We start from the raw sequence: 25670 nt of genomic DNA, 5'->3' as shown, positions 1-25670 counted from the left end.
ATGGGATGAATCAGAACCATCAACTGTAGTTGAACAGCAATAGCCTGAAGCTGAAAACCTCCCCTTTAAAAGCTCTGTATTCCTGCTTGGAGGCAGGACATTGGTACTTTAAGATAAGAGTCTGCCAACCTCCTCATGTGCTGGCAAATTAATAAACTTCTCTCTCCTTCTCCTCAAAGCACTTGTCCTCATTCTTCTGATGAGGCCTCAGGGACAAGTGCCAAGCTTTCAGTAACATTCTCTTTTTTCTTCTCCCCTAAGCACAGATGAGGGCCTTCTCTGGAAGTTCCCTTATCTGACTGAGGAAACATCTTCCAAAGGAAATGTAATTGTGTTAAGACCCTCTCCCTAGGGATCTCATCAAATAACCAGGAAAGATTAACAATTACAGAGGAGAAAAGATTGAAGGAAATTAGAAATATTTACCCCCATAATACGGCATCTTGACATGCTGGACTGACTGGAGAAGCCTCAAGGTCTCTCTGACCTTCCCCCTCCATCATCATCTCTCCCAAAATTTTTGAAGTTTCTTTATCTGTCTGAGATCTAGACCCCCCTAGGAAAACAATTGCTCTTTTCTCCCCATCCCTGGAAGACTAGGAACATGACCACACCTGAACAGACTCTTTAAGAAGATAATGTCCTGTCTCTCAGTCTCATTCAAATTCCGAAGAGAACCATTTACCAGTTAATGTTTGTTCCCATCCAGTCCTCCTCTCTAGTAATCCTTTATTGCCCCCGAACAGAATTCTTCATTTCCCTCCTCCCATAATCGCTATTGTTACTATCATCAACATAGTTCATTTGATTGTCACAATAGCACTGTAATAGAGGCTTTGTTTCCATTTTTCAAGGAAAATTATTATTTGCTACTATTTGATAGTTAACAGCTCATCCAGAATCACATTTTGACTTTTTAGAGCCAGGACCAGAATTCATGTGTCCTACATTGAGCTCTTTTTAAAATGTTTGCTGTTATAAAAATATTTTTCAATAAAGGATTTATCCTGGGCTATGCACTGCATACAGTAACATAGGTCTCAATCTCTCAGAACTTCAAACATTCCCTTTGTATTTATTGGTCTGTTAGAAGGAGTTCACAAATCTTCTTAATATACACTCTGACTTTTTAATTTTTCCTATCTCTAGCCTGTAGACATCAATGTCAGTTAGGACTCATATTTATCTACACATAACTGTATCTGTAAGGGAGGCTGGAAAATGTAATTTTTCAGGCTGGGCATACTGCCTCCCTCAACAAAATTATGGTTACCTCAGTAAGAAAGGAGACAATTGATTACTTGTTAGAAAAACACCATGACATCTAAGAGGTGTGGTCTCAGAAGCAGATGGCATCTTCAGAAAGAAGGAGGCAACCAAGAGAATCCAAGAAGACTCTCAGAGTTTGTGCCCCTACATCTACTCTGTAAGGCCCTGTGTAATTTGGCCCTGGCCGACCTCTCTGGCTTTGAGGGCTCAATATATGCCCTCACTATCTACAGGGTTTCAGGTTCCTGGGCATGCCATGCTTTCTCTGTTACAGATCCTCTGCCTAGACACCCCCCCCCACACACACACCCCAACACACACACCCCCACACACACACATGCACATACACACATCTCCATTGCCATATCAAACATGCATATTTTTCCAGGCTATCTCAAATGTACATTGAGACCATGGGGAGCCTTCCCTGTCCGCCAAGTCCTGGTTCGGTTCTCCATCTGCCTCTGTGACCTGGGGGTCTTTTGTGCACACCCCTACTGTAACACCTATCCCACTGTACTGTAACATGTGTCTGGGAATGTGACCAGCCTCCCTCTCCCTCACTCCTGAAACTGTTAGCACCTTGAAGGCAGGGGGCTTTCTTCCATTTTCACCAGATCAGGTTTGCATTTTGGTCATTTTTCTTCACCAAGTATTTGCACAGTATCTTGCATCTAACAGATGAGCAGTAAACTTTTGTGGAATATATAAATCAATAAATTCTACTCTGAGTAAATCAGGAGCTTGTAAAAAAAGTAGCATAGACAGGCAGTAATTATAGCTATTACTTACTAAGGGTTTACAAAGTATGAGGCATTCTGGGGTTACTACATTACAGGGATTATCTTCTTTTATTTTTCCAACAACCTGTGATACACATACAATTACCATGAGGAGAGTGAGGCTCAGAGAAGTTATTTGCCCAAGGTCATAGAGCTAATAAAACGTTAAGCAGGGATTTGAACCCTGGTCATGTTTACTTCACACCCTGAACCCTGGTCATGTCTACTCCACAACCAGAATCCTTAATTACCAGGCTGTGCTGCTGAAACTGAAGTCTCAGCCCCCTTGGGTGGATATTCTGAGAGCGTGCTGCAGCATGAAGCTCCAGAGCACAGAACAGCTGTTTGAGAGTGTGAATCCTGCTCACTCAGTGAAGGACATTTTATCTTGTCTAAAGACAGAGTGAAAAGACAGAAGCGGAAGGCAAGGGGCTTTATTTTGGAAAAGAGAGGAAGCAAGACGACAAATGAAATAAACTGAGAATCCCACATCAGAGCAACCACAGATCCAATCTGAGATAGGCATTTTATCTAACACCGCTCTGACAACCAGCTAATTACATATCTCTGGGGAGAAAGTTGCCATCTTGACTCATGAGAGCAAGTGCTGACTTCTGAAGCCTGTTCTCCACATGGAGCTCAGTGAGGCCAGCTTCCCAGATGGCCTGATAATCCCCGCAGCCAGCTTAACACCCAAGTCCCACTGGAAAAGAGGCAAAGGCAGCAGAGGATACCAAAAGCAAGCTGAGTATAATTAGAATAATAAAGCCTCATATTTAGCGGGCACTTGCAATCAGTCTCAAGCAACGGAGTGGTTTTTAATTTAATCCTCCAAAAGAATCTAATGAGATGGATGTTATCCCCCTTTTACAAATATGAGACCAAAGGACAGCAATTGTACCTGTTAGTGGCCTCCTGTTTCTCAGCTGCAAGCTCATCCATCTATACTTTATATTCTCTAATTTCTACTCAGCGGGGACTCTGCAAACTGCATGACCCAGGATCCTCAACCAGGTAGCTTTCTATTAGTGTCTGCAAACAAAAGGCAGAAAATGGAGAATAGATGGGCAAGGGCAGAGAAACAGAATCTCTTTCCTGTTTCCCTGTTCCGCCAGCATCACTCCTGTAGCCACTGCTGTCTCCAACTCCAGCTTCTTTTGGCACCTCCAATCCCAGTTCTGCTCCGCCCTCCCAGAAGTATCAGGAGTGGGTGGAGATCGCCCTCAGCACTGTTCCCAGTCTGAGCCCTGATCCTGCAGGACAGCTCTCCCCTTTGTTTGTTCACTCAACCTTGGGTGGTTGCTGCTTCCTCTAGTTATTATATTATCTCCAATCAACTTCTATGTTCCCTTTTGCTCTTTCAACTTCCAACATGCATATAATCGATTCTTTATATTAAATCCCTTCTCTCTGAAATACCTAGTAGGGTGTCTGTTATTGTAACTGAACCTGCACTGATACAGACATGTTAAATATCCTGTCCAGTGTCACCCAGCTAGTAAGCAGCATGCATGGCCATTACTAACCCCAGGTTTTCTGCAGAAGTTTTTTTTTTGAGACAGGGTCTCACTCTGTTGCCCAGGCTAGAATGCAGTGGTGTTGTTATCAGAGCTCACTGCAACCTCAAACTCCCGGGCTCAAGAGATCCTCTGGAGAAGTTGGGATTATAAGCATGTAACACTATGCCTGGCTAATGTTTTAACTTTTTTTTGTAGAGGCAGGGTCTCTCTGTGGCCCAGGCTGGTCTTGAACTCCTGGCCTCCTCCTGCCTCAGCCTCCCAAAGTGCTAAGATTACAGGCGTGAGTCACTGTGCCCGGCTTCCACACAAGTTTAAATGGGCAGCTTCATACACTGTGAGGAGCTAGGACCGCAATAAATTTACATTTATTGAAATGAACCAATTTCTTAATGCTTACATCATAATTATATTTTTATTAAAAATAAAACATATATGTATAATGCTTTGGAGTTTACAGGGAATTTTATAGTCATTATTCCTATAATTCTGAGAGGAAATATATTATAGGTAAGGATGTTACTTTTAGAATAAGATAGTCTTTAGTTTAATCTCAGTTCTACCATATGATAGTTGTGTGATGTTTGGCAAGTTACTGAACCTTATTGAAACTTGGTTTTGTTATCTATGAAATATGGTTACTAGAAGTACCTCTTCATGGGGCAGCTGTAGTAATTTAATATAACATAATATAACATGATATATACAATATAATATATATAATATATCAAGAACTGTGCAGGGTCTGAGATTTTATGCTGCTTACACTCTAACAAATTAGCCTGTTTCTATTTCATGGATGCTGGCAGAAGACAAGAGGCTCCTGGGTGGGAGACAAATTACTTTATTACTCACAACAAAAGCATGAGCCAGAGTTTTATGGGTTTTTCATAAGTTGTTCAATGAAAGGGCCTCCTAAGTCTCACAGGAATTATGCAAAAGGCTTGCTATGGTTTAGCCGTGTCCCCTATAAAGTTTGTGTTGGTAAATTTAAGCCCCAGTGCAACAGTGTTGGGAGTTTGGACTAATGGGAGATGTTTAGATCATGAGGGCTTCACCCTTATGCATGAATCAATGCCAATTATAAAAGGGGTTGAGGCTGTGAGTTTGATCTCTTGATCACTCCCACCTCTTTTCCCCTCTGCCTTCTGCCATGAGATGACACAGCACAAAGGCTCCTGTCCGAAGTTGGTGCCATGCTCTTGGACTTCCCAGCCTCAAGAACTGTGAGCCAAATAAATTTCTGTTCATTATAAATTACCGAGTCTCAGGTATTCTCTTATAGCAGTACAAAACAAACTAAGTCAGGGTTTATCATGGATCCCCTGTCCACACAGTGGACTGTGTTACAGGAGAATCACACCGATCTTGGGAGATTCTCCCACTTTTACAGTAAGCTGAAGCAAGACTACTCTTTGTTTGGGGGAAACATTACCTCATTTCTCAAGATTGCTCACTGAAAACAACCACGAGAAATGATCCAAATAATGAGCAGTCAGGGCTTCACATTTTTTTGGTATAACTGGCAAGAACAAGCAAGGATCCTTAAAGCCCATGGTGAATTGCTTCTCCTAGCATAATTTACCAAGGATTTAGTAATTACATAGCAAATGGTGGCTATCACTATAATCTCATAAACCCAATCATGAAAGAATACTTTCCCCAACTTATAGATGAGGAAACTGGGTCAAGGAAGTGAAATGACTTGCTCAATGGTAATATCCTTTGGTGGAGTGGTGATCTTGGTTCAAAAATCAGAAAGAATGACCCCAAATCCCATGCCCATTCCTCTCCATCAAGAAAGATGCCTATTTGCAAGGATAGGTGACACATACCATCAGCTCAGACTGGCTACGTAATTTGTGGGGCTCAGTGCCCGTATTTCTTAACCTCTTGAACTTTAGAACCAGAAAGGCCCTAAATATAATCTATTCTAGTGAATTCCAAACTGTGTGTTCACCAGGGATCTCGTTTTCCACTGAGCTTCCTCAGAGGTTACCAAGGGGTGGGGTTGGGTACATGAGGGAAGGATGGAGAAGTCTCTATTCAAGAGGTTCCACTTTTACTGGGATTACACGTAAGACTACTTCTGATATTTTTTAAAAAGGGCGGGGGTTCTCCTAGAAAATCTCATATTTAACTCAACTAAAATGGAGAAACTAAGGTCCAGAAAAGTGAAGAGATTTGACCAAATTTACACAGTGAGTAAAAGAACTATCTCACCCTTACTCTCCTGGCTTTCAGGCAAGTGTCCTTTCCACCAGGCAAAGGGTGGCCTCAGGTAAGTGTAAGAGCTGTTATATAATGAGAAGTATTTCTAAAAGTAAACAGTAGCAAGCCACTAACAGGAAGTCATGCACTTTGAATTACCTGGCCAGACATGACAATGACCTCCTGCTAGCTAATGCAACTTTGTGTCTGAAGTCAAAAAGGCTTTGTGTGACTCCTTGATACACCATGTAATATGCTGGCTGATGTTCATTCATTCACTATTTCATTAAAATGTTTACTGAGGGTCTGTATACGCCAGGCACTGTGCTAACTCTCAGGTGTACAACTGTGGAAAAGATAGATTTTGAATGAATTACTGACACTTTCTTATTCATTCATTCACTGAAAAATATAATTGAGCATCTACTATGAGTCAACCCTGTGTTAGGTGCTAAGGGCATTGTTGGCAAACGAATCCCAGGCTAGCAGGAAAGAGGTTAACAAATATTTATAACACAGAATAATAAGTACCAAATAGAGGTGCATTCAGAAGCACACAGCTGCCCCTCACCCAGCTTTCAGGACCCAAAGAAACGTCCCTGGAAACACTTAAGAAGAAGCTGAGATCTCAAGGAGGAGTAAAAATAGCCCAGTTATTTCATCTGTAAAATGGGAATAACATCTTCCCCTCAGGGATACCACGAAGGTCCAATGAGCTATTCAAGTGAGGGGCCAGCCTAGCTCACAGGAGTGGCCTTACATGGTACTTTCTGTCCCTGTCTTCATAGACACAGGAGTTAACCAAGATCTTCTGTCTGTCTGTCTGTCTGTGGCTGATGACCTGTGAAATCAGCAGCCCACATAGGAAGAAATCTGTCTCCAGCCTCCTTAGCACCAGGGTCCCAGCAAGTAATCAGGCCCAGACACTGGCCTTGGAAAGGAGCCCGCACTGCTGGCCACTTCGTTGGGGAATTTTACCCTGCGGCAAAGACTGCACCAAACACAATTTTTTCTCCTAAAGTAGTTTCCTCCTCCACCGTCCTCCCCCTCACCAAGTGATTTATGTCTCATTGAGGGCCTTTCCCCTTCGTAGTCCATCTGGCCTTCCTGCCTCAGCCTGCAGGGAGGGTGTAATCCTGTGTTTGCAGCTTTGCAGATGGTTTCTATGGAAATTATGACAATATTACAGCTATTGTGGAGCCACATCACTGCTGACTGAATGAGGAGACAGGACTTGAAAGGGGAAATTTGGAATTAAATATCAACAACCTAAGTCCTTAGAGACAATGATTGGTTTTCCTATCAACAGTAACAAACAATAACAAACTGATATTGTTCTTGTATTAACAAAATGAAGAAAGGTTATTTCTCAAATCCTCTGTGGAAACTACACAATGTAGACAGAATCACACCCCATGCAAAAGCTCACTGTAGTATTCAGAAATGAGAGCAAAGTAAAATTCTGGACAGGGGTTAGAAAACTGAGGCATGTAACTCACATAACTGAATGCTTCCAACCTCCGCCATGTCACACAAGACCTGGCTACGATTACATATGATTGGGCATGGTTTGTTAACTGCGCTCTCAGATCATCAGAACTTTGCAAGCAATTGGGAAATAGAAATGCTTATTTAGGGAAAAGAAGTGGTCAGCATCCATTAATGGTTCCCAAATGTTGAAATGGTAAAGAAAGTAACCACAAAACTATACCTCTTATTTCTGTCCAGCATACTTCCTTCCTTTTGCTTGGACAATATTTTTGATATTTTTATGTTTTCTTATGGCCAATGAGAGGTTGAATCTCTTTTTTTCAATCAACTATGTTTTCAGGTTGATTTGAACAAAAATCTCTTCTTTGTAAGAGAAATTGCACTGCTTTTATTCAATCGCAAAAGTAATGCATGGCATTGTAAAACAATGTGGAAAATGAAGCCGAAGAAAGAGAAGAAAAACACCAGTAAACTTATTATCCCTCTTATTGTTGCTAAGATTTTGTAAAATGTTCATTTAATTTTCTGATTGTGACTAAGAGTATGGGTTTGGGGATTTAGACAGAATTCTGGCTTTGTGAGTTGTTTGAGCTCATGCAGGTTTTTTTTTTTTTTTTTTTTGAGACAGTCTTGCTCTGTCACTCTGGGTAGAGTGCAGTGGTGTCATCATAGCTCGCAGCAACCTCAAACTCCTGGACTCAAGTGATCTTCTTGCCTCAGCCTCCAGAGTAGCTGGGACTACAGGCATGCACCACCACACCCGGCTGATTTTTCTATTTTTAGTAGAGACGGGGTCTCGCTCTTGCTCAGGCTGGTGTCAAACTCCCGAGCTCAAGCAATCCTCCCACCTTGGCCTCCCAGAGTGCTAAGATTACAGGCATGAGCCCCTGTGCTCGGCCTTGTGCAGGTTATTTAATTTCTCTATACCTCACGTTTGTTTACCCTTCAGAGAGCTGCGGGACTAAATAAACCAGGAACACTTTCTCACACCATTATTCTCCTACAGTGTCGTTTTTAATGGCTCTGTAGTATTCTGTCATCTGAATATGCCATAATTTATTTACAACATCTTATTACCGAATATTTCAGATGTTTTATATATTTACTATTAAAATGCATAGGGTGACTTTTTATGAGTAACCTCTGGTCCTTCCTTTTGTTTCCTATGTATTATTCAGCAGAGAAATTGAATTATACCAAATATACTGGGCACGGATGTCTGTGGTGGACCCGGAAGCAGAGCAGACAGGAATGGGTGGTGGCCCTGCCCTTACGCAGCTCGGGTAGGGCGGAAAGAGTGGTGGGCTGGGAAATAAGAAGTTTGGGTCTTAGCTCCACCTCCCCAATCCCCTTCTACTAATTGTGTAACTTGGGCAAGTGACCTAAACTTTCTTTTCTCATCTGGAAAAAGAGTATAATTGTAGTACCTCCTTCCAAGGGTTTTTGTAAACATAAATTAATAAATGTAAAGTGCTTTAAAAAGTGTCTGACACAGCACCATCCACAATAGCCAAAAAGTGGAAACCACCTGATGTCCAACAGCTAATAAGTGGATAAACAAAATCTGATAGATCCATAGAATGGAATATCCATCCAGTCATAAAAAGCAATAAATCACCGATACATGCTACAACATGGATGAACCTTGGAAACATTATGCTATGTGAAAGAAGCCAAACCCAAAAGGGCCCCTATAGTATGATTCCATTTATATGAAATATTTAGAATAGGTAAATCCATAGAAATAGGATTAGTGGTTGCCAGACGCTAGAAGGAGGGAGGAATAGGGGGTGATTGCTTAATGGGTACAGAGTTTTCTTTTGGGGTGATGGAAAAGTTCTGAAACTAGATACTTGTGGGTGATGATTGTACAATATTGTAAACGTATTTAAAGCCACTGAATTGTACTTTAAAATGGTTAAAAAGGTAAATTTTATGTTATGTGTATTTTACCACAATTTTAAAAAAACAATGCCTGGCATATAATAAACACTCAATAATTTTTTATTTTCCATCTTTATTCCCCTCTCGAGGCCTTACTGTCCCTATTTGTAAAGTTATAGGGTGAGAAAAAATGATCTTTGAAATTACTTCTAGCTCTGAGATTCTATAGTCTGCTTGGACAATCTTTGCCATGTGATGATGGAGAGGTCTTTTCGTGAACATCAGTTTCTTGCCTTCTCCTTCTCTGGCCTGAAGGAGGCCCAGGGTGCCCTCCTGAGGGCCCACTTTTGAAGTTGCCATCACTTCTTCAACACAATCCCTTCAAGTACCCGACAGATCTCCGACTGCTGTTGACCCTGAAAAGGGTCTTGGTAGATGCACAGCAAAAACCTGTTGGGCCCATGAATGTATGAAAGAACACATGAATGAAAGAGCAAATGGAGAGCCATTGACTCTCACTGAATGCCTCTCCCTGGCTGAATTCCTGACCTGTACACAAGCAACTCAGATTTCCTGAATGGTGAGCACACATCTCCTAAAAGGTAATCAACTCATCCTCCCAAGCACATGCTTTCCCTGAAATTCTTGACCCTACTTTTATTGGACAAGCCATTATTTGTACCCCCAAACTCCGTATACCTAATCTGAAGGGTGAGTGAGCCTCGCCATTCTCCCCATTCACTTAACAGAGCCAGGTCTGATTAACAACTCCAAGAGGCCTTCTTTTCCACTATTCTCTCTTCTTTGCAGCTTTGGGCTGTCAGCTGCCTTTCCACTTCTTTTTCTAGCCTCCAACAAAGCTTTACTTTAAGCTTGACCTTCTTCCACATCACTCCGACTTCCTATATTTGTTTCTTTCCCACTGTCATTTCCAGATTATCCTCTTCAACCTCCCCCTTTCTCCTGTCTTTGTTCTTCAACGAGCCTTGCCTCCACTACATAAATTCACATTCTCTGAATATCTTGCATTGTTCTCCTCTTTAGTGTCAGAGAATGTATTTATTTTTAATTTCCTCCTCCAATCTCAGGCATCCTGAAAGGCAAACAAGTGTGTCTGAGCCTTTCAGATTGTTTTGCTTGGTTACTAGGTCTACCTCAAATTTCTGAATCGTTTCATATTGAAAAGTTGCTATGACTCTGCTGCCACTCACTCCTGCACATATACAAACACACATACACCTGTGCCCCTTTTCTTGTATTCAAACAAACTGCCCATGGGCCAAATCCAGCCCACCACCGTTTTTGTATACAAAGTTTTATTGGCACACAGCCACAACCATTCATTTACATATTGTCTACAGCTGCTTTTGCTATACGGAGTTGAGTAGTTGGAACAGACACACCTCATAGTCTGCAAAGCCTAAATATTTCCTATCTGGTTCTTTAGGGAAAAGGTTTACAGACTCCTATTCTAGATAACTGAGAGACATCTCACCCTTAATTTGCAATCTGTGAGTTGACAGCATGCATTGCCAGATACAACGCCTTCATTTCAAACCCCTCGCATCCATTTTGAACTCCCCATTCCCCACCCTGTAGTCTTACTAAAAAGTTCCCTTAGTGTACCACAATCTGGCTTCCTGACTCTCCCTGGGTGGTATGTGGTAGAAAATTATATCTGTGGATATAGTCTTCCCTCCTTACCAATTCTTTGAGATATCATCATTCATTAACTATATTTTTTCCCTTCTCATTCGATATCCATTTATCATACAACTTTCCATGTCATTGGTTTTATTTGTTTCTATCCAAGTGGCAGGATGTGGGAATATTACCCATAGCAAAAAAGCCCCTTCCTAGCCCACTCCCAACCCAACATAAGCATTATATCTTTCCCCTTTAGACATAATCTGGCTTCTTGGAAACAAGCCAAGTGGTTCTGCCCTCCATGAAGACCACCTAGAATCGTGATATGTGGACTCCACGATCATGGAGACGTAGATTTGAGCCCTATCTGTGCCACCATCCTTTGAATAATTTCTGCCCATAGGGGGTGCCTTTAAATGAGTCTGACCCGCCAGCAAGCCACAGCAGTGAATAAAAATTATTATTAGGCACTTGGGTATGTCATGACAACTGTCTGAGTCTCTTTCCACTTCTTCCTTCCCTTGCTCTATCTCCTGGCGTCTTTCTAGTGCTTCGTAGCTTCTCATGTTTTCTGCTATAGCTACTGTGGTCACCTTTTGGACTTGACCAAATTCTTATTTCCTATTTTGATTCTGTGAGCCCCACACTCTCACTCTTCAGAAATGCCCTCTGGTAGATATTTAATTTTGGATCCTTCTCTTAGTCAAGCCAGTTTTAGGTGCTGGTTCCCATTCAGTGCTGATGCTTAGCTGCCACGACACCAGAAGAGAACAGCATAGTGGCACATAGAAAGCAATCAGACAGTCCTTGGGCTTAAATCCTGACTTTGTCTATTTCTAATTGTATGATTATAGGAACCTGAGTAACCTCTCTGAGACTCAGTTTCTCTTCTAGATTATCTGGATGTTAATATTTACTTTGTAGAGTTGTCATGAGGATTAAAGACATCATTGTCTTGCATAAATAAGTACTCCATAAAAGTAATATTTCACTAGAATATACCTCTTGAAGCTCGTATTTGTGCCCCAAACTCAGGGCAAAGTAAAATTCCAAGAGATTATTGAGGGAACTCCTTTCGTAGAGACAAATTCTATTCTTTTAGTTAGATCTCCTTTTACAACTTCAGCTTTCTTTCTTTTCATGTTTTTACCTCCAGCTAAGATTTAAAATTCTTCCTCTACCCACTCTTTTACTTTATCCCCATTTACCTGGCTCTTATGGCCCCCGAATCTCATCTACTGTTGAATAATTTGGCCCATGTAATGTTTCTTCCATCCCAGGCTGCACTATCTTCTTTCTTACAGAATTTATATAAAAGGCTCCCCTGGCTTTGTATACCTGGAGTCCTGCACCCGAAGTTTCAAGTAGGAAGTATCCATCCCAAGCTCAGTGTTCCTGAAGCATGAAAATGACCCCATTCGGCCATTTGTAGGATTTTTCATTGATAAATGCTAATGAAATAAACGTGTACAAAGATTTATCTAGAAGGTTTACCACCTTCTTGCTTATAATAACAAAAGAAGAGACAGTAAATATGAAATCAAAACTGAAAATAAAAACATGAATGTCCAATTAAAAGGAATTAGTAATTAAATATGTGACACATCATCATAGAGCACCATATAGCCATTGTAAATTGTGCTTTAGAAAATCTCTGATGCTCTGTAAAGACATCATAATAACTGAGGTTGAAAAAATAGTTTAGGGTTTCCGGTCTGACATGTAAGAAGTCTAGAAGTCATCACTCTGTCGTAACAACAAGTAAAAAGCTGAACCAACTGAAAAATCAACGACTCTTCTTAGATCCGGCTGAGAAGTGAGGTCAAAGAGCAAATTGCTTCCCCAGAAATTGGACAGACAGACAGGCAGATACAGAGAATCATACACACTCAAGCAGAGATCCATAAGCAGAAACTTCCACAGGAACCAGGCTGGGGTAGGAAAACCTGAACTGTAATTGATTCATTGCTGGAGGATGAGTACGGATAACTCCAAGAGTTAAAAACTCCAGAGGCACCTAGTCACAGGGGGGCCACCCACACTTTTGTGAGTTTTACCTCTAAGAGCTCTAGCAGGCCGGGCGTGGTGGCTCACGCCTGTAATCCTAGCTCTCTGGGAGGCCGAGGCGGGCAGATTGTTTGAGCTCAGGAGTTCAAAACCAGCCTGAGCAAGAGTGAGACCCCATCTCTACTAAAAATAGGAAGAAATTAATCGGACAACTAAAAATATATAGAAAAATTAGCCGGGCATGCTGGTGCATGCCTGTAGTCCCAGCTACTCGGGAGGCTGAGGCAGAAGGATTGCTTGAGCCCAGCAGTTTGAGGTTGCTGTGAGCTAGGCTGACGCCACGGCACTCACTCTAGCTCGGGCAAAAGAGTGAGACTCTTTCTCAAAAAAAAAAAATAAATAAATAAATAAAAAATGACCTAACCCGACACCTTTTAAAAAAATAAAATAAAATAAGAGCTCTAGCAGGTCCTTACAGTGAATACTCTGGAGAAAAATCTCCTTCTGCCTCTGGGGGGAGGGAAAAGGAACCATTCTGAAATATACCACAGTATTCTGTTCATATGAACAAGATGTGCCCTAGTGGAGAAACTACTTTACCAGAGCCTAAGCTGCTGGGGTTTTTATCAGAAGCTAACCTACCTGGGGGACAGGAGAATACCCAACTCCATCCAGCTCTAGCCTTGCAGTGGGGAATGGGAAATACACAACTCCAGCACCCTTCAGCTATCCTGGCCCACATAAGGGTGGGGGAAATACTGAGAAGCACTTGTAAAGTTCACAGTCCAGGGGAATAGGCTCACCAAAAGACTTGGACCTAATCATAGTACTATAAAGTCCTTTCTCTTCCCCCACACCTTACCAGTACATTACTAAAGGCCTATGGATGAAATATTCACCCAGACAGGCCACATTTTGGGCCTAAAACACATCTTAATGTATTTAAAAGAATAGAAATCATACAATGTCTGCTCTCAGATCACAATGGAATTAAACTGTAAGTCAATAAAGGAGAGAAATATGAAAAATGTCCAAATATTTAGAGAATAAACAATGCAATTCTAAATAGCACTTGGGTCAAAGAAGAAATTGAAAAAAAATATTTTGAACCAAAGAAAAATGAGAATACAACTTATCAAAATTTGTGAGATGCAGCTAAAGCAGTGCTTAGAGGAAAATTTATTGTATTAAATGCATATATTAGAAAGGAAGAAAGATCTAATATCAATAATCTAAACTTCGACTTTAGAAAACTAGAAAAATAAAAGCAAATTAAATTTAAAGTAAGCAAAAGAGTTTTTCTTTTTAAATAATAAAATAAATTTCTAATAAAAATTAGAGCAGAAATCAATAAAATCGAAAACAGGAAATCAACAGAGAAAATCAACAAAACCAAAAACTGGTTGTTTGAAAAGATCAATAAAATCGATAAGCCTGTAGCCAGGCCAACTAAGAAAACAAAAGAAAAGATGCAAATTACTAATATCAGAAATGAAAGTGGGACGTCACTACAGATCTCATGGATATTAAAAGAATACTAAAGGAATATTATGAACAACTCTATATCCCCAAATTTGATGAATTACATGAAGTGGACCAATTCCTTGAAAGGCACAATTTGCTAAAACTCACACTAGAAGAAATAGGAAATCTGAATAGGTAAGCCTGTATCTATTAAAGAGACTGAATCAATAATTAATTATCTTCCAAAACAGAAAACACCAGGCCCAGATGGATTTATTAGTGAATGCTACCAAATATTTAAGTAAGAAATTATACTAATTCTCTATAATTTCTTCCTGAGTTAGAAGCAGAGGAAAATACTTCCTAACTCATTCTATGAGACCAGCATTATCATCATACCCAAACCAGGCAAAAACATTACAAGAAAATCAAACTACAGATCAATATCTCTCACGAACAGAGAGGCAAAATTCCTCAACAAAATATAAGTAAATCAAATTCAACAGTGTATACAAAAAGCTATACACCATGGCCAATGGGGGTTATCCCAGATATGTGAGGCTGATTCAACATTTGAGAATCCATCACATCACATTACACCTAATATAATCCATCACATCAACAGGCTAAAGAAGAAAAATCCCAGGATCGTATCAATAGATGCAGAAAAAGCATCTGGCAAAATCCAACATTCCACTAGTGATAAAAATTCAGCAAACTAGGTATAGAGGGGAATTTCTTCAACTTGATAAAGAATGTGTACAAAAAACCTACAGCAACATCATCCTTAATGGTAAGAAACTCAAAGCTTTCCCACTAAGATCAGGAACAACGCAAAGATACACCTTCTCACCACTGCTTTTGTTCATCATACTGGAAGTCCTAGCTAATGAAATTAGACAAGGAAAGGAAATAAAAGTCATATAGACTGGGAGGGAAGAAATAAACTTTCTTTGCTGATGACATGATCGCCTATGTAGAAAATCCAAAAGAGCCAGGTACAGTGGCTCATGCCTGTAATTCTAGTACTTTGGGAAGTCGAGGTGGGAGGATCACTTGAGGCCAGGAGTTTGAGCTCGGCCTGAACAAGAGTGAGACCCTGTCTCTACAAAAAATAGAAAAATTAGCCAGGCATGGTGGCATGCACTTATAGTCCCCACTACTTGGGCAGCTGAGGCAGGAGGATCTCTCAAGTCTAGGAGTTTGAAGTTGTAGTGACTTATGATGAGATCACTGCACTCTAGCCTGGGCAACAGAGCAAGACCCTATCTCTAAATAAATAAATAAATAAATAAACAAACAAACAAATGAGAATCCAAAAGAATTGACCTAACAAAAAAAGCCCTCCTGGAACTAATAAGCAATTATAGCAAAGTTGCAGGATACAAGATTAGTATACAAAAGTCAATTGCTTTCCTACATACTAGCATTGAACAAGTTGAATTTGAAATTAAAACACATAACCATTTACATTAACACCCCAAAAAGGAAATACTTAGGTATAAATCTAACAAAATAGGTTCAAGATTCCCATGGGGAAAGCTAGAAATCTCTGATGAAAGATATCAAAGAACTACATAAATGGAGAAATATTCCATGCTTATGAATAGGAATGTTCAATATTGTCAAGATGTCAGTTCTTCCCAACATGATCTATAGATTCAACACAATTCCAATCAAAATTGGTGATATTGACAAACTAATTCTAAAGTTCATGTGGAGAGACAAAAAACCCAAAAAAGCCAATATTGAAGGAGAAGAACAAAGTCAGAAGACTGACACTACTCAACTTCAAAACTTAAAAGAAAGCTATAGTAGTCAAGACAGCGTGGTATTGGTGAAAGAATAAACAAATAAATAAATGGAGCAGAATACAGAGCCCAGCAATAGACATACATAAATATAATTAACTGATTTTTGCAAAGGTAATACAATGGAAAATCTTTCCACCAAATGGTGCTAAAACAACTGGACATCCATGTGCAATAAAATGAATCTTAAACCCAGATCTATGCCCTTCACAAAAATTAACTCCAAATGGATCATAGGCCTCAATGTAAGACATAAAACTATAAAACTCGTAGAAGATAACACAGATGACCTTAGGTATGGTATGACTTCTTAGATATAACACTAATAGCATAATCCATGAAATAAATAATTGGTAAACTGGACTACATTGAAATTAAAAACTTGTGCTCTATAAAAAAATATCAAGAGAATGAGAAGACAATCCACAGACTAGGAGAAAATATTTGCAAAAGATATATAAGGTAAAAGACTGTTATCTGAAATACATAAAGAACTCTTAAAACTCAACAATAAGAAAACAAACAATCAGATTGTTAAAATGGACCAAGGAACATAACAGACATCTTACCAAAGAAGATATACAGATGGCAAGTAAGCACATGAAAAGATGTTCCATATCATACACCATTTGGGAATTACAAATTAAAATAACAATGAGATATCACTACACACCTACTAGAATGGCCAAAATCCAGAACGCAGACAAAAGCAAGTGCTGATGAAAATGTGAAGCAACAGGAACTCTCCTTCATTGCTAGCGAGAATGCAAATTGGTACAGCCACTTTGGAAGACAATTTGGCAGTTTTTTATGAAACTAAACATACTCTCAACCATGTGATTCGGCAATCATGCTCCCTGGTATTTACCCAAATGAATTGAAAACTTATGTTCACACAAAAACCTGCATACGGATGTTTATATCAGCTTTATTCATAATTGCCAAAACTTGGAAGCAATTAAAATGTCCTTCAGTAGGTAAGTGAATAGATAAACTACGGTACATCCTGTCAATGGAATATTATTCAGCACTAAAAAGAAAGGAGCTATCAAGCCATGAAAAGAGATGGAGGAAACTTAAATGCATATTACTAAATGAAAGAAGTCAATCTGAAAAGCCTATATACTGCATGATTCCAACTATATGGCATTCTGGAAAAGACAAAACTATGGAGAAAGTAACAAGATGAGTTGGGGGGACGGAGGGATGAATAGACAGAGCACAGAGGATTTTGATGGCAGTGAAACTATTCTGTAAGATACTACAATGGTAGATACTTGTTATTATATATAATATTTTTCCAAACCCATAGAATGTACAACACCAAAAATGAACCCTAATGTAAATTATGGACTTAGGGTGATAATGGTGTGTCAATATAGACTCAGCAATTTTAACAAATGTACCACTCTGGTGTGTGGTGTCAGTAGTGAAGGAGGTTGTGTGTTTGTGGAGACAGGGGACGTGGGAACTCCCTGTACTTTCCAATTAACTTCACTGTGAACCTAAAATTGCTCCAAAAATTAAAGCTTATTTGATTTTTTAAAAAGTGGTATCTTAGTCTGTTCAGGCTGCTATAACAAAATGCCATAAATTGGTTGGCTTATAAATAACAGAAATTTATTTCTTATAGTTCTGGAGACTAGTAAGTCCAAGACCAAGGCAGATTCAGTGCCTGATGAAGGCCTGCTTTCTGGCTCATAGATGGCACCTTCTAGCTGTGTTCTCACATGGTGCAAGGAGCAAAAGCAGCTCTCTGGGACCTCTTTTTTTAGGACACTAACCCCATTCATGAGGCTCCACCCTTACGACCTAATGAATATCATCATGTTGGGGGTTAGGATTTCAACATATAAATTTGGGGGTACACAAACATTCAGACAAGAGCAAGTGGTAAAAAATAGTTTAAACACAGAAATAATGCATCTTTCCACTTTTGGGAAAAAAGTGCATGTGTTCCTCTCTCTCTCTCTCTCTCTCATACACACACACACACACACACACACACACACAAATAGGAATAAAATACACCACCACTGGCTTAATGGCAGTTTTCTCCAGAAGATTATGAGGAAATGCAGTTTATGTTTTCCTATTGTTGATCTGTTTGGCACATCTTTGTTTTTCCAACATTTGTTTTTAATTGTGCACCTATATAGCTGAGGCCTAATAAATGCTTTTCGAATAAATGAGTAAAGAAAACTCTCAGTGGGTGAAGGGAGATTTGGGAACTACCTTGTTTGACACAACCTATTGGCCCAAGTCCACACATGTTTCACAAACACACTGAGCACTGACCAGCACCTGGTCTATAAACTCATCACAAGCCTTCGAGAGTTTTGAACTATCTCTTGGAGATTGTTCAATAAAAGGGTTTATATCAATAAAGAACTCAGACTAACAATGAATTCACCAATGACTATAATGTTAGAACAACTGATGATTATGTGTTTAGTCTACAGATTACAGACTTCCAAGCACTTACCTAAATTAGTTGGGTAAGACAAGCCACTGGGATAAAGAGAAAAAAAAAAATCAGGATGTATATCTGTATTTTTAATGATATTTCTTCTATTTTTAGTTTATATTTTTGATTTTCATTTTATGTGCTCATAGATATTAATATATTTTTGTGTGTAATTTATATATATATGCATGTGTGTACACATATGTGTATACACATACACATATAAGGAATATGAAGCATACTCCAAAAATGTTTGGATAAAGATGCGCAATCAAAAAGTTTATAGAGCATTACCATCGTGACCATCTGGTCTAGCCCCTACATTTTAGAATGAAGGAAACTATAGCTCAGAGAGAAGGGTAATATGTCTACGTGATTATCTCCATTATTTGGGGAGACATTAGTTACACAGCAGGTAAAAGGTTGGATCTAGAAGCTGAGACTGCTAATACTTATCCACTTTCGTTTTGTTTTGTTTTTGCTAAACTCATTGTTCTTTGATGGAGTAGAACTGTTTTTTGAATGCTGCGTGATTCCATGTTAAGAGTATAGATATATTTTAACATTACATTTTCCTAGAAGCTTAATTTAAAAAGTGCTTACACATCTAAATGGACCTTCTGCCTCCTCCTGAAAATGGACGACTGAGCCTGCAGTCACAGATTGTGTTCTCCTTAGCCAGATTTCCTACTCCTAGTAAGCTTTATCCACTGTCTCATAGAAACATTTGTAGGGATAATGCCCAGTAGAAATTAATCACAAAGAGAATCAGCTATAGCAGTCACCAACAGAAAACATCACAGACAGTGCTCTGGCCTGTCTTAAGCCTTACTTACAAGAGCTGTCAGCAAAACCCTGTCTCCAGGGTCCATTACTTTGAGGGAACTCTGCCAATCGCGGCATTACTTAGAAGGCACTTTTTTTATGTTCCTCAAATGCCTACTGTCAAACTAAACCAAAGCTCTGAAGGATTTCAAACACTTCCAAGTTTGGGTAAGGAAACACTCCCAGATTCAAGTGCCGCCTGAGGGCCAGGTGAGCAGGGGCTTTTCCTAGCCTAGGTACAAACTTTCATTTGTCAGAGTAGCCTTGTAAAATTCATTTACACTCCTGGATTTGGATTCTGATGGTTAGAGAGACCTTTATTCGATTTCCGGCTGTCTTCCCTTGTGCAGGGTAAGGAGGACAACATCAATTTCTCTGAGTCATTTTGAAAACTTTTAGCCCAAGACAAAAAAGACAAATGGCAAATGGTAAAAAGGTAAGAGCCGCATTTCATCTGTTTCTAAGTCTCTCCCTTTACGTTCAAAGCCCCTGCTGACTTCATAAAGGAAACATCTTGCACAAAAGTGGCCCACATGGGAAGCAGGGAACTAGAAATGACCCAAGGTTCCTGATACGGAGTTATCAATAAACTCCCTGTGTAATCATAATGTCATTACTTTGTTTTTGCTCAATGGCAAAGTCTTTGCAGTATCATTTGCTTTAGGCAGACCATATATCATAATTCTCCTCCTCTGAGTAATTTTTTTCTGCTAGGAAAATACTATGTGCATGGAAAAGCATCTTGAGAAAGGGTGAAAAATATTTACTTCTCACTTAAAAGTGCCTTGTACGCACCAAGCGTCAAAAATTATAAACAAAAAGTCATGTGAGTGAACCACAGAGGATTTTTGCAATACAAATGCCTATCATCAGAAAAATCTAAATACATAAGTTAACAAGGTGCTAAGATGTAGATTCAGAACCATACTATTAGCACTCAGTGATACTTTAAACATGGAATTTGGCATTTGAAGTATAACTTATAGATAATTTTAAATTTTTATTTTACGAAACACTTTTGTTATTTAACCTCTTCATAATCTCTTAAATAAACTCATTTCCTTAAGATGGGATTTAATAATTAGGTATGTTAGAGACAAAGCATGTTTTGATTTTATCAAGACATTTTTAAAAACTGTCTTCTGATAGCTTTGCAATCAACTTGGAAGACTAAGGATTTTGCAGCAATTGTTCTCAAAGGCCGAACAACTGGTCTCAAAGTTTGCCTGACTAATGGGCTGGTAGCAAGATGGGGGAAGGTTTCCAGAGGTGTAGAAGGAAGATCTGTCTTTACCCTGCATTATATTTTATGTCAGGAGCTGACACAGTGGTCAGACTGGTTAAATTAAAATAAAGAAGTAGCCTCCCAGTATGGAAACAACAGGGACTCTAGAGTCAGAAAAATCAAAGTTTGAATTGTGGCTCCCTCCCTTATTATCTATGTGATTTGGGGCTAAACATTCAGAATCTCTTATTTTCAATTTCCTTATCTGTACAATAATTTTCTGTGAGAAAAAAAGGAAAAAATATATATTTATGAGAGGCACACAGAAAGAGCTCAAAAAGTGATACTATCAAATCTGCAAATGGTACAAAGCTGGGAGTAGAAATGTTATCTCATAGAATTAAGGTTCAAAATTTTTATTATATAATAGAAAGATGAGCTAAGATAGTGATGCATACTATAGAGGGAAGAAAAATAAAATCATATGGTTAAGTCTTTTGTTTTGTTTTAAATTCAATTGCTGTAGCGTAGAATGGGGATATCCTGGCATAACAGCAGCTTATGTAAAAAAGTTTCTGAAAGCTTGAATGACAAAGAATTGACTATGGAGACAATAATAAGACACAGATATTTAATTATTAGGTGTAATCTTCTATTACAGAAGCATATATTGTGTATAAATCGAGAAAATTAAATAGCCTAACGCACCTTGCTATGGCCATGTCCCACCTGAAGCACGATGTTCAGTCCTGGACATTGTATTTTCAGAAAAATATTTACAAAATATAGTATATCCTGAAAAGGAAATCAAAATGGTGAAATGCTTATAAAAGGGAATGAAGATGAGACTAGGAATAACGAGGCTAAAAAAGAAATTTAGGGGCCGGACGCGGTGGCTCACGCTTGTAATCCTAGCACTCTGGGAGGCCGAGGCGGGTGGATCGCTCAAGGTCAGGAGTTCGAGACCAGCCTGAGCTAGAGCAAGACCCTGTCTCTACTAAAAAATAGAAAGAAATGATCTGGACAACTAAAAATATATATATAGAGAAAAAATTAGCCGGGCATGGTGGCGCATGCCTGTAGTCCCAGCTACTTGGGAGGCTGAGGCAGGATTGCTTGAGCCCAGGAGTTTGAGGTTGCTGTGAGCTAGGCTGACGCCACGGCACTCACTCTAGCCCGGGCAACAAAGCGAGACTCTGTCTCAAAAAAAAAAAAAAAAAAAAAAAAAAAGAAAGAAATTTAGGGAAAATGTGATAATTGCCCTCAAACATAAAGAGCAGTAAAAATTGAAGAGAAATAGTAACAACTAATATGTACTGGGTACTTATTATGTGCAAAGTAGTCACTGTTATCCTTATTTTGCAGATGAGAAAACTGAGAAAAAGAGGCTAAGCTACATGCTTACAGTCCTAGTAAGGGTTAGCCAGGTTTCATCCTGGTAGTGCATCCCCAGATCTGGGAGAGATATTAGAGCTATTTGCCAAATATTTCTAGTCTTACAGGACCATGGTAAGATTGCATTCCTCCAATTTCTTTGAAGTTGGGTATGGACATACGATTTTCTTTGGCCAATGAAATGTGAACATACATCACGTTCATCATTCCAGAGAGGGATTAAGAGTCTGTGTACAACTTGCCATATACTGTTCCCACCACAGACACGTAGAGATGGAGCATCCATCAATTTAGGTCTCTGAATGACGATAATGAACAGAGCTTCCCTGCTGACCCATGTTCAACAAGTAGCAGCAAGAAATACACTGTTATTGTTTGATTAAGCTACTGAGATTTGGGGGTTGTTTGTTACTGTGGCATCACCCAGCCTTTTCTGACAGATACAAGAGCCCACATGCCTAAAAATCACTACAATATCCCAGAATAAGGAAACATATTTACTCTTTTATTTCCAGAGGTCAGAACTAAGAAGTATTTGTATAAACTACAGGTAGTCAAATTTGGGCTTAATTTTTTTTTTAAGTAAAGTCCAAAAGTTGCTTCATGAAGTAGTAAGTTCCCTGACAATGGCAGTATTTAAGCAGGGGCCAGATGATCACTTTGTACCATCCATGTAGCAAAACAGATGGCTTAATTAAGGAGATTTAATGTACCAAACATGTACTGAGCACCTCCAATGTGCCAAGCATTCCAGCCACAAAGATAAATTCAAACACTCAATCTCCATCCTCAAGGAAATCATCATCAAGTCCAGAACTTGATAACCTCTGTGGGTCTCTTCTAAAAGTGTGATTCAACCAAATTAGAGATAATAACATGGCCTGGATGAAGCTGACAGCAAGCCGGAACTTACAAATAACCATGTAGCACTAGAAATCCTGCTGATGCTTAGGTTGTATTATTATTTTTCAATTAGGAGCCAAAAGTATAGGGTTTGCAAAAGGGAAGAAAACGGGAGAATTGCTGGGTTTCAAGGAGGAACAGTTTTCCTTTCTCAAGTTACCATTCTTCAGTCTTGCAAACCAGGCATATTATCTGACTTACATCAGGCATCAGGGGTGTTCCAGCAAAGGGAATAGCACTGACTCACAGCAATTGTTACCGACCTTTTCCATCACTGCTCCAATCCCTTGGAGTCAAGAAAGGAACATTTCAATACTGATCAAGTTAGACCCAAAGAGAGGCAATAACCTTTCTGGAGGGCTATTCTTCAGTTTAGAAATCAGCCAAAGCCTTCCCAAAATACCAGAAATTTTCCCTAAAGGGGTGTGCAAGCAAGGCCTAGAAGGAAGCCCACATTCGAAGGATGATGTAAAATCATAAACTAAAAGAGTGACTCCAAGGGACACCAACATTGTTTCCTGAGTGATACCTTTGAACAGTACTAACTTCAATAGATATTTTCCCTGGTGGAATCAGCAGTTAAAGGTTGGTTTGTTTGTTTAAACTTTCAAAAATCAAGGAGTGGAGTGATACGCTGTCCTTTCCTGGCTCACTGCATTTTAATGGCAAAACAACAAAAACCTGGATAAGCATTAACTGTAACTGCTCTGAGGCAGACATTTCCATTTCAGGTTATTATTCCCAACGATATTAGCGCAGAATAATACATGCGGATGGATTTTGTAGCCATTACCTAGACAAGGGTGAGGACATCTGATTACTATTGTTCCCCAACTCAAAAGCCTCAGTTTGAACTTTGAAGCCTCCAGCCCTGCCAGGACCTGAATTTTCTGAACTACAGCTCTGATTTTCTATGCAATAAACACAATAATCAGCTGGATTACACCACCATCTCTTCAGTCAGTTCAGTGTGACATGAGTTTCTCAAAAATACACATACAGAAGAAATTGGCTCTGGCACGTTTAAGAGCAGGAGGGAATTTGCATCTCGTGCTAGTTTAATGTGCACCCTTAATACCCTCGCCTATTTTAAAAGATACAATGCTATTCTTGCAGAGGCAGCTGGACCCCTGTCATACACGGTCTCGTGCCAAGATACGTACACGAATACACTCTTCACAAACACAGATGTGAAATGTGTGCTAGGACAGAAGCGAAGCATACAGATTCTGGTGTTTAGTCTAGTGGCTCCACACCCAAAAGTTTCAGGGACAGAAACGATGTTTGAAGAGTGCGAGGGGAGACCGCCCATCCTGTACTTTCATCTGGGCGCTACGGAGATGACCCCATTTTCTCACCAGCAGTTTGCCCTCCGCCCTGGTGACCCGGGTTGAGATTTAATCTAGGGACAGAGGGGGTCAAGACGATTGTGCTGTTGGTTACTCAGGCGGAGAGAAGGGCTGGGAATCACTAAGCCTTCCCGGGATGGCCGGGCTGACACACCCACCCAGGACGGATGGCCCAGGGGTGCGGCAAGGCGGCAGGAATAGGGGACGCGGCGCACCCTTGCCGCGAGCGCACAAAGATGCTGCAACTGGGGACACCCGCGAATCTAGAGTCCGGGCTAGGAGGTCACGCTAGGCTCAGAGGAGGATGCCCTTTTCCTCCTCCTAGTCCCCCAGCCCCGTGCAAAGTGAGCGGGAGAAAGTTGTGCCCGGGCCATGGCGGCCAGGACTGGAGAAGGGACCGAGGGCAGGCGGAGAAGTGACCGGACCCCCTTACCTTGTCCTTGGGGCCGAGGTTCTGCAACACCTCCTTGCCGGTGGCGCTCCGAATCTCCACCCCGGCGGGCGCGGGCGACGCGGGCGCGGGCTCCCTGCTCTCCTCCCGGCCTTGGCCCCGGCGCGGGGTGTCCCCCTCGACCCCGGGTCGGCTCCCCGAGCTGCGGCTGCTACCCTGGCTGCTCCGAGGAGTCTTCGCGCCCCGCTGCCCGACGCTCAGGGCATCGAAATCCAGCGTCTTGCTCTCGAAGGCGCCCTCCACGTTGCAGAACATGCCGCCGTACTTCTGCCGCGGGACCTGGTCCGTGGTGCCCGGCCTGGCCAGGTACACGGGCAGATCGTCTTCGTGGGAGCTGTCCCAGCCCCTTCGGCCCGAGGCCATGGTTCAAGCGCGACAGCGACCCGAGGGTTCTTCTTCCCCAGAGGCGGAAAGGGCAGCCGCCGGCAGCGTGCGCCGAGCCACAGTGAGCGGGGCGGGAGGAGGCGCCTGAGCCTTCGCGCCAGAGGCGGCAGTGCTGCTCCGACTGCTGCCTGTCCCCGGCGAGCCGGCGAGCCAGAGAGCCAGGGAGCGCGCGGCGCAGGGGCCCGGTGCAGCGGCGCGCTCGGCTCGCTCGCGGGACCTCTCGCCCGGCCGCACCTCCCCGCGCACCCCCAGCCCTAACGTGGCCTCCCGGGCTGACGCGGCGCGGGTGCCCATCACACACACACACACAGACCCAAAGTTGGCGCGCGCGCACGCACGCCCGCGCGCTCGTTTCCCGCTCCCGCCGCAACCCCCGGACTTCACACACTTACATGCGACTCAGATGTCTTCATGTTCACACTCAGGAACCTGGACTCACATCTGCACGCAAACCCCGCTGCCCCCACCCAGACGCCCGAGTTTACCTCACAAAACAAATCTTTCCGACCCCCTCACGCACGAAGCGCCAGCCTAACCCAGGTGAGTCCATCTCAGAGCTAAATCCTGATTTACGACAACTAACACATA

The 25670-nt window shown here is 41.1% G+C and overlaps 1 protein-coding gene across 1 annotated transcript in view; it reads right to left on the bottom strand.

The window, feature by feature from the left end:
- DPYSL3 (dihydropyrimidinase-like 3) overlaps positions 1-25359 on the bottom strand; it is a 110448-nt gene extending 85089 nt beyond the window's left edge. Inside the window, exon 1 of the mRNA XM_012658300.1 lies at positions 24681-25359. Coding sequence (XP_012513754.1) covers positions 24681-25061 — 381 coding nt within the window. The 5' untranslated portion in view covers positions 25062-25359. The remainder of the gene's footprint in view (positions 1-24680) is intronic.
- Positions 25360-25670: the final 311 nt, after the last annotated feature.

This window comes from Propithecus coquereli, unplaced genomic scaffold (assembly GCF_000956105.1).
Source record: "Propithecus coquereli isolate 6110/MARCELLA unplaced genomic scaffold, Pcoq_1.0 Scaffold58, whole genome shotgun sequence".
Lineage (NCBI taxonomy): Eukaryota > Metazoa > Chordata > Mammalia > Primates > Indriidae > Propithecus > Propithecus coquereli.
Note: the sequence above shows the minus strand (reverse complement) of the source record. Positions and strands in the feature narration are given on the sequence as shown.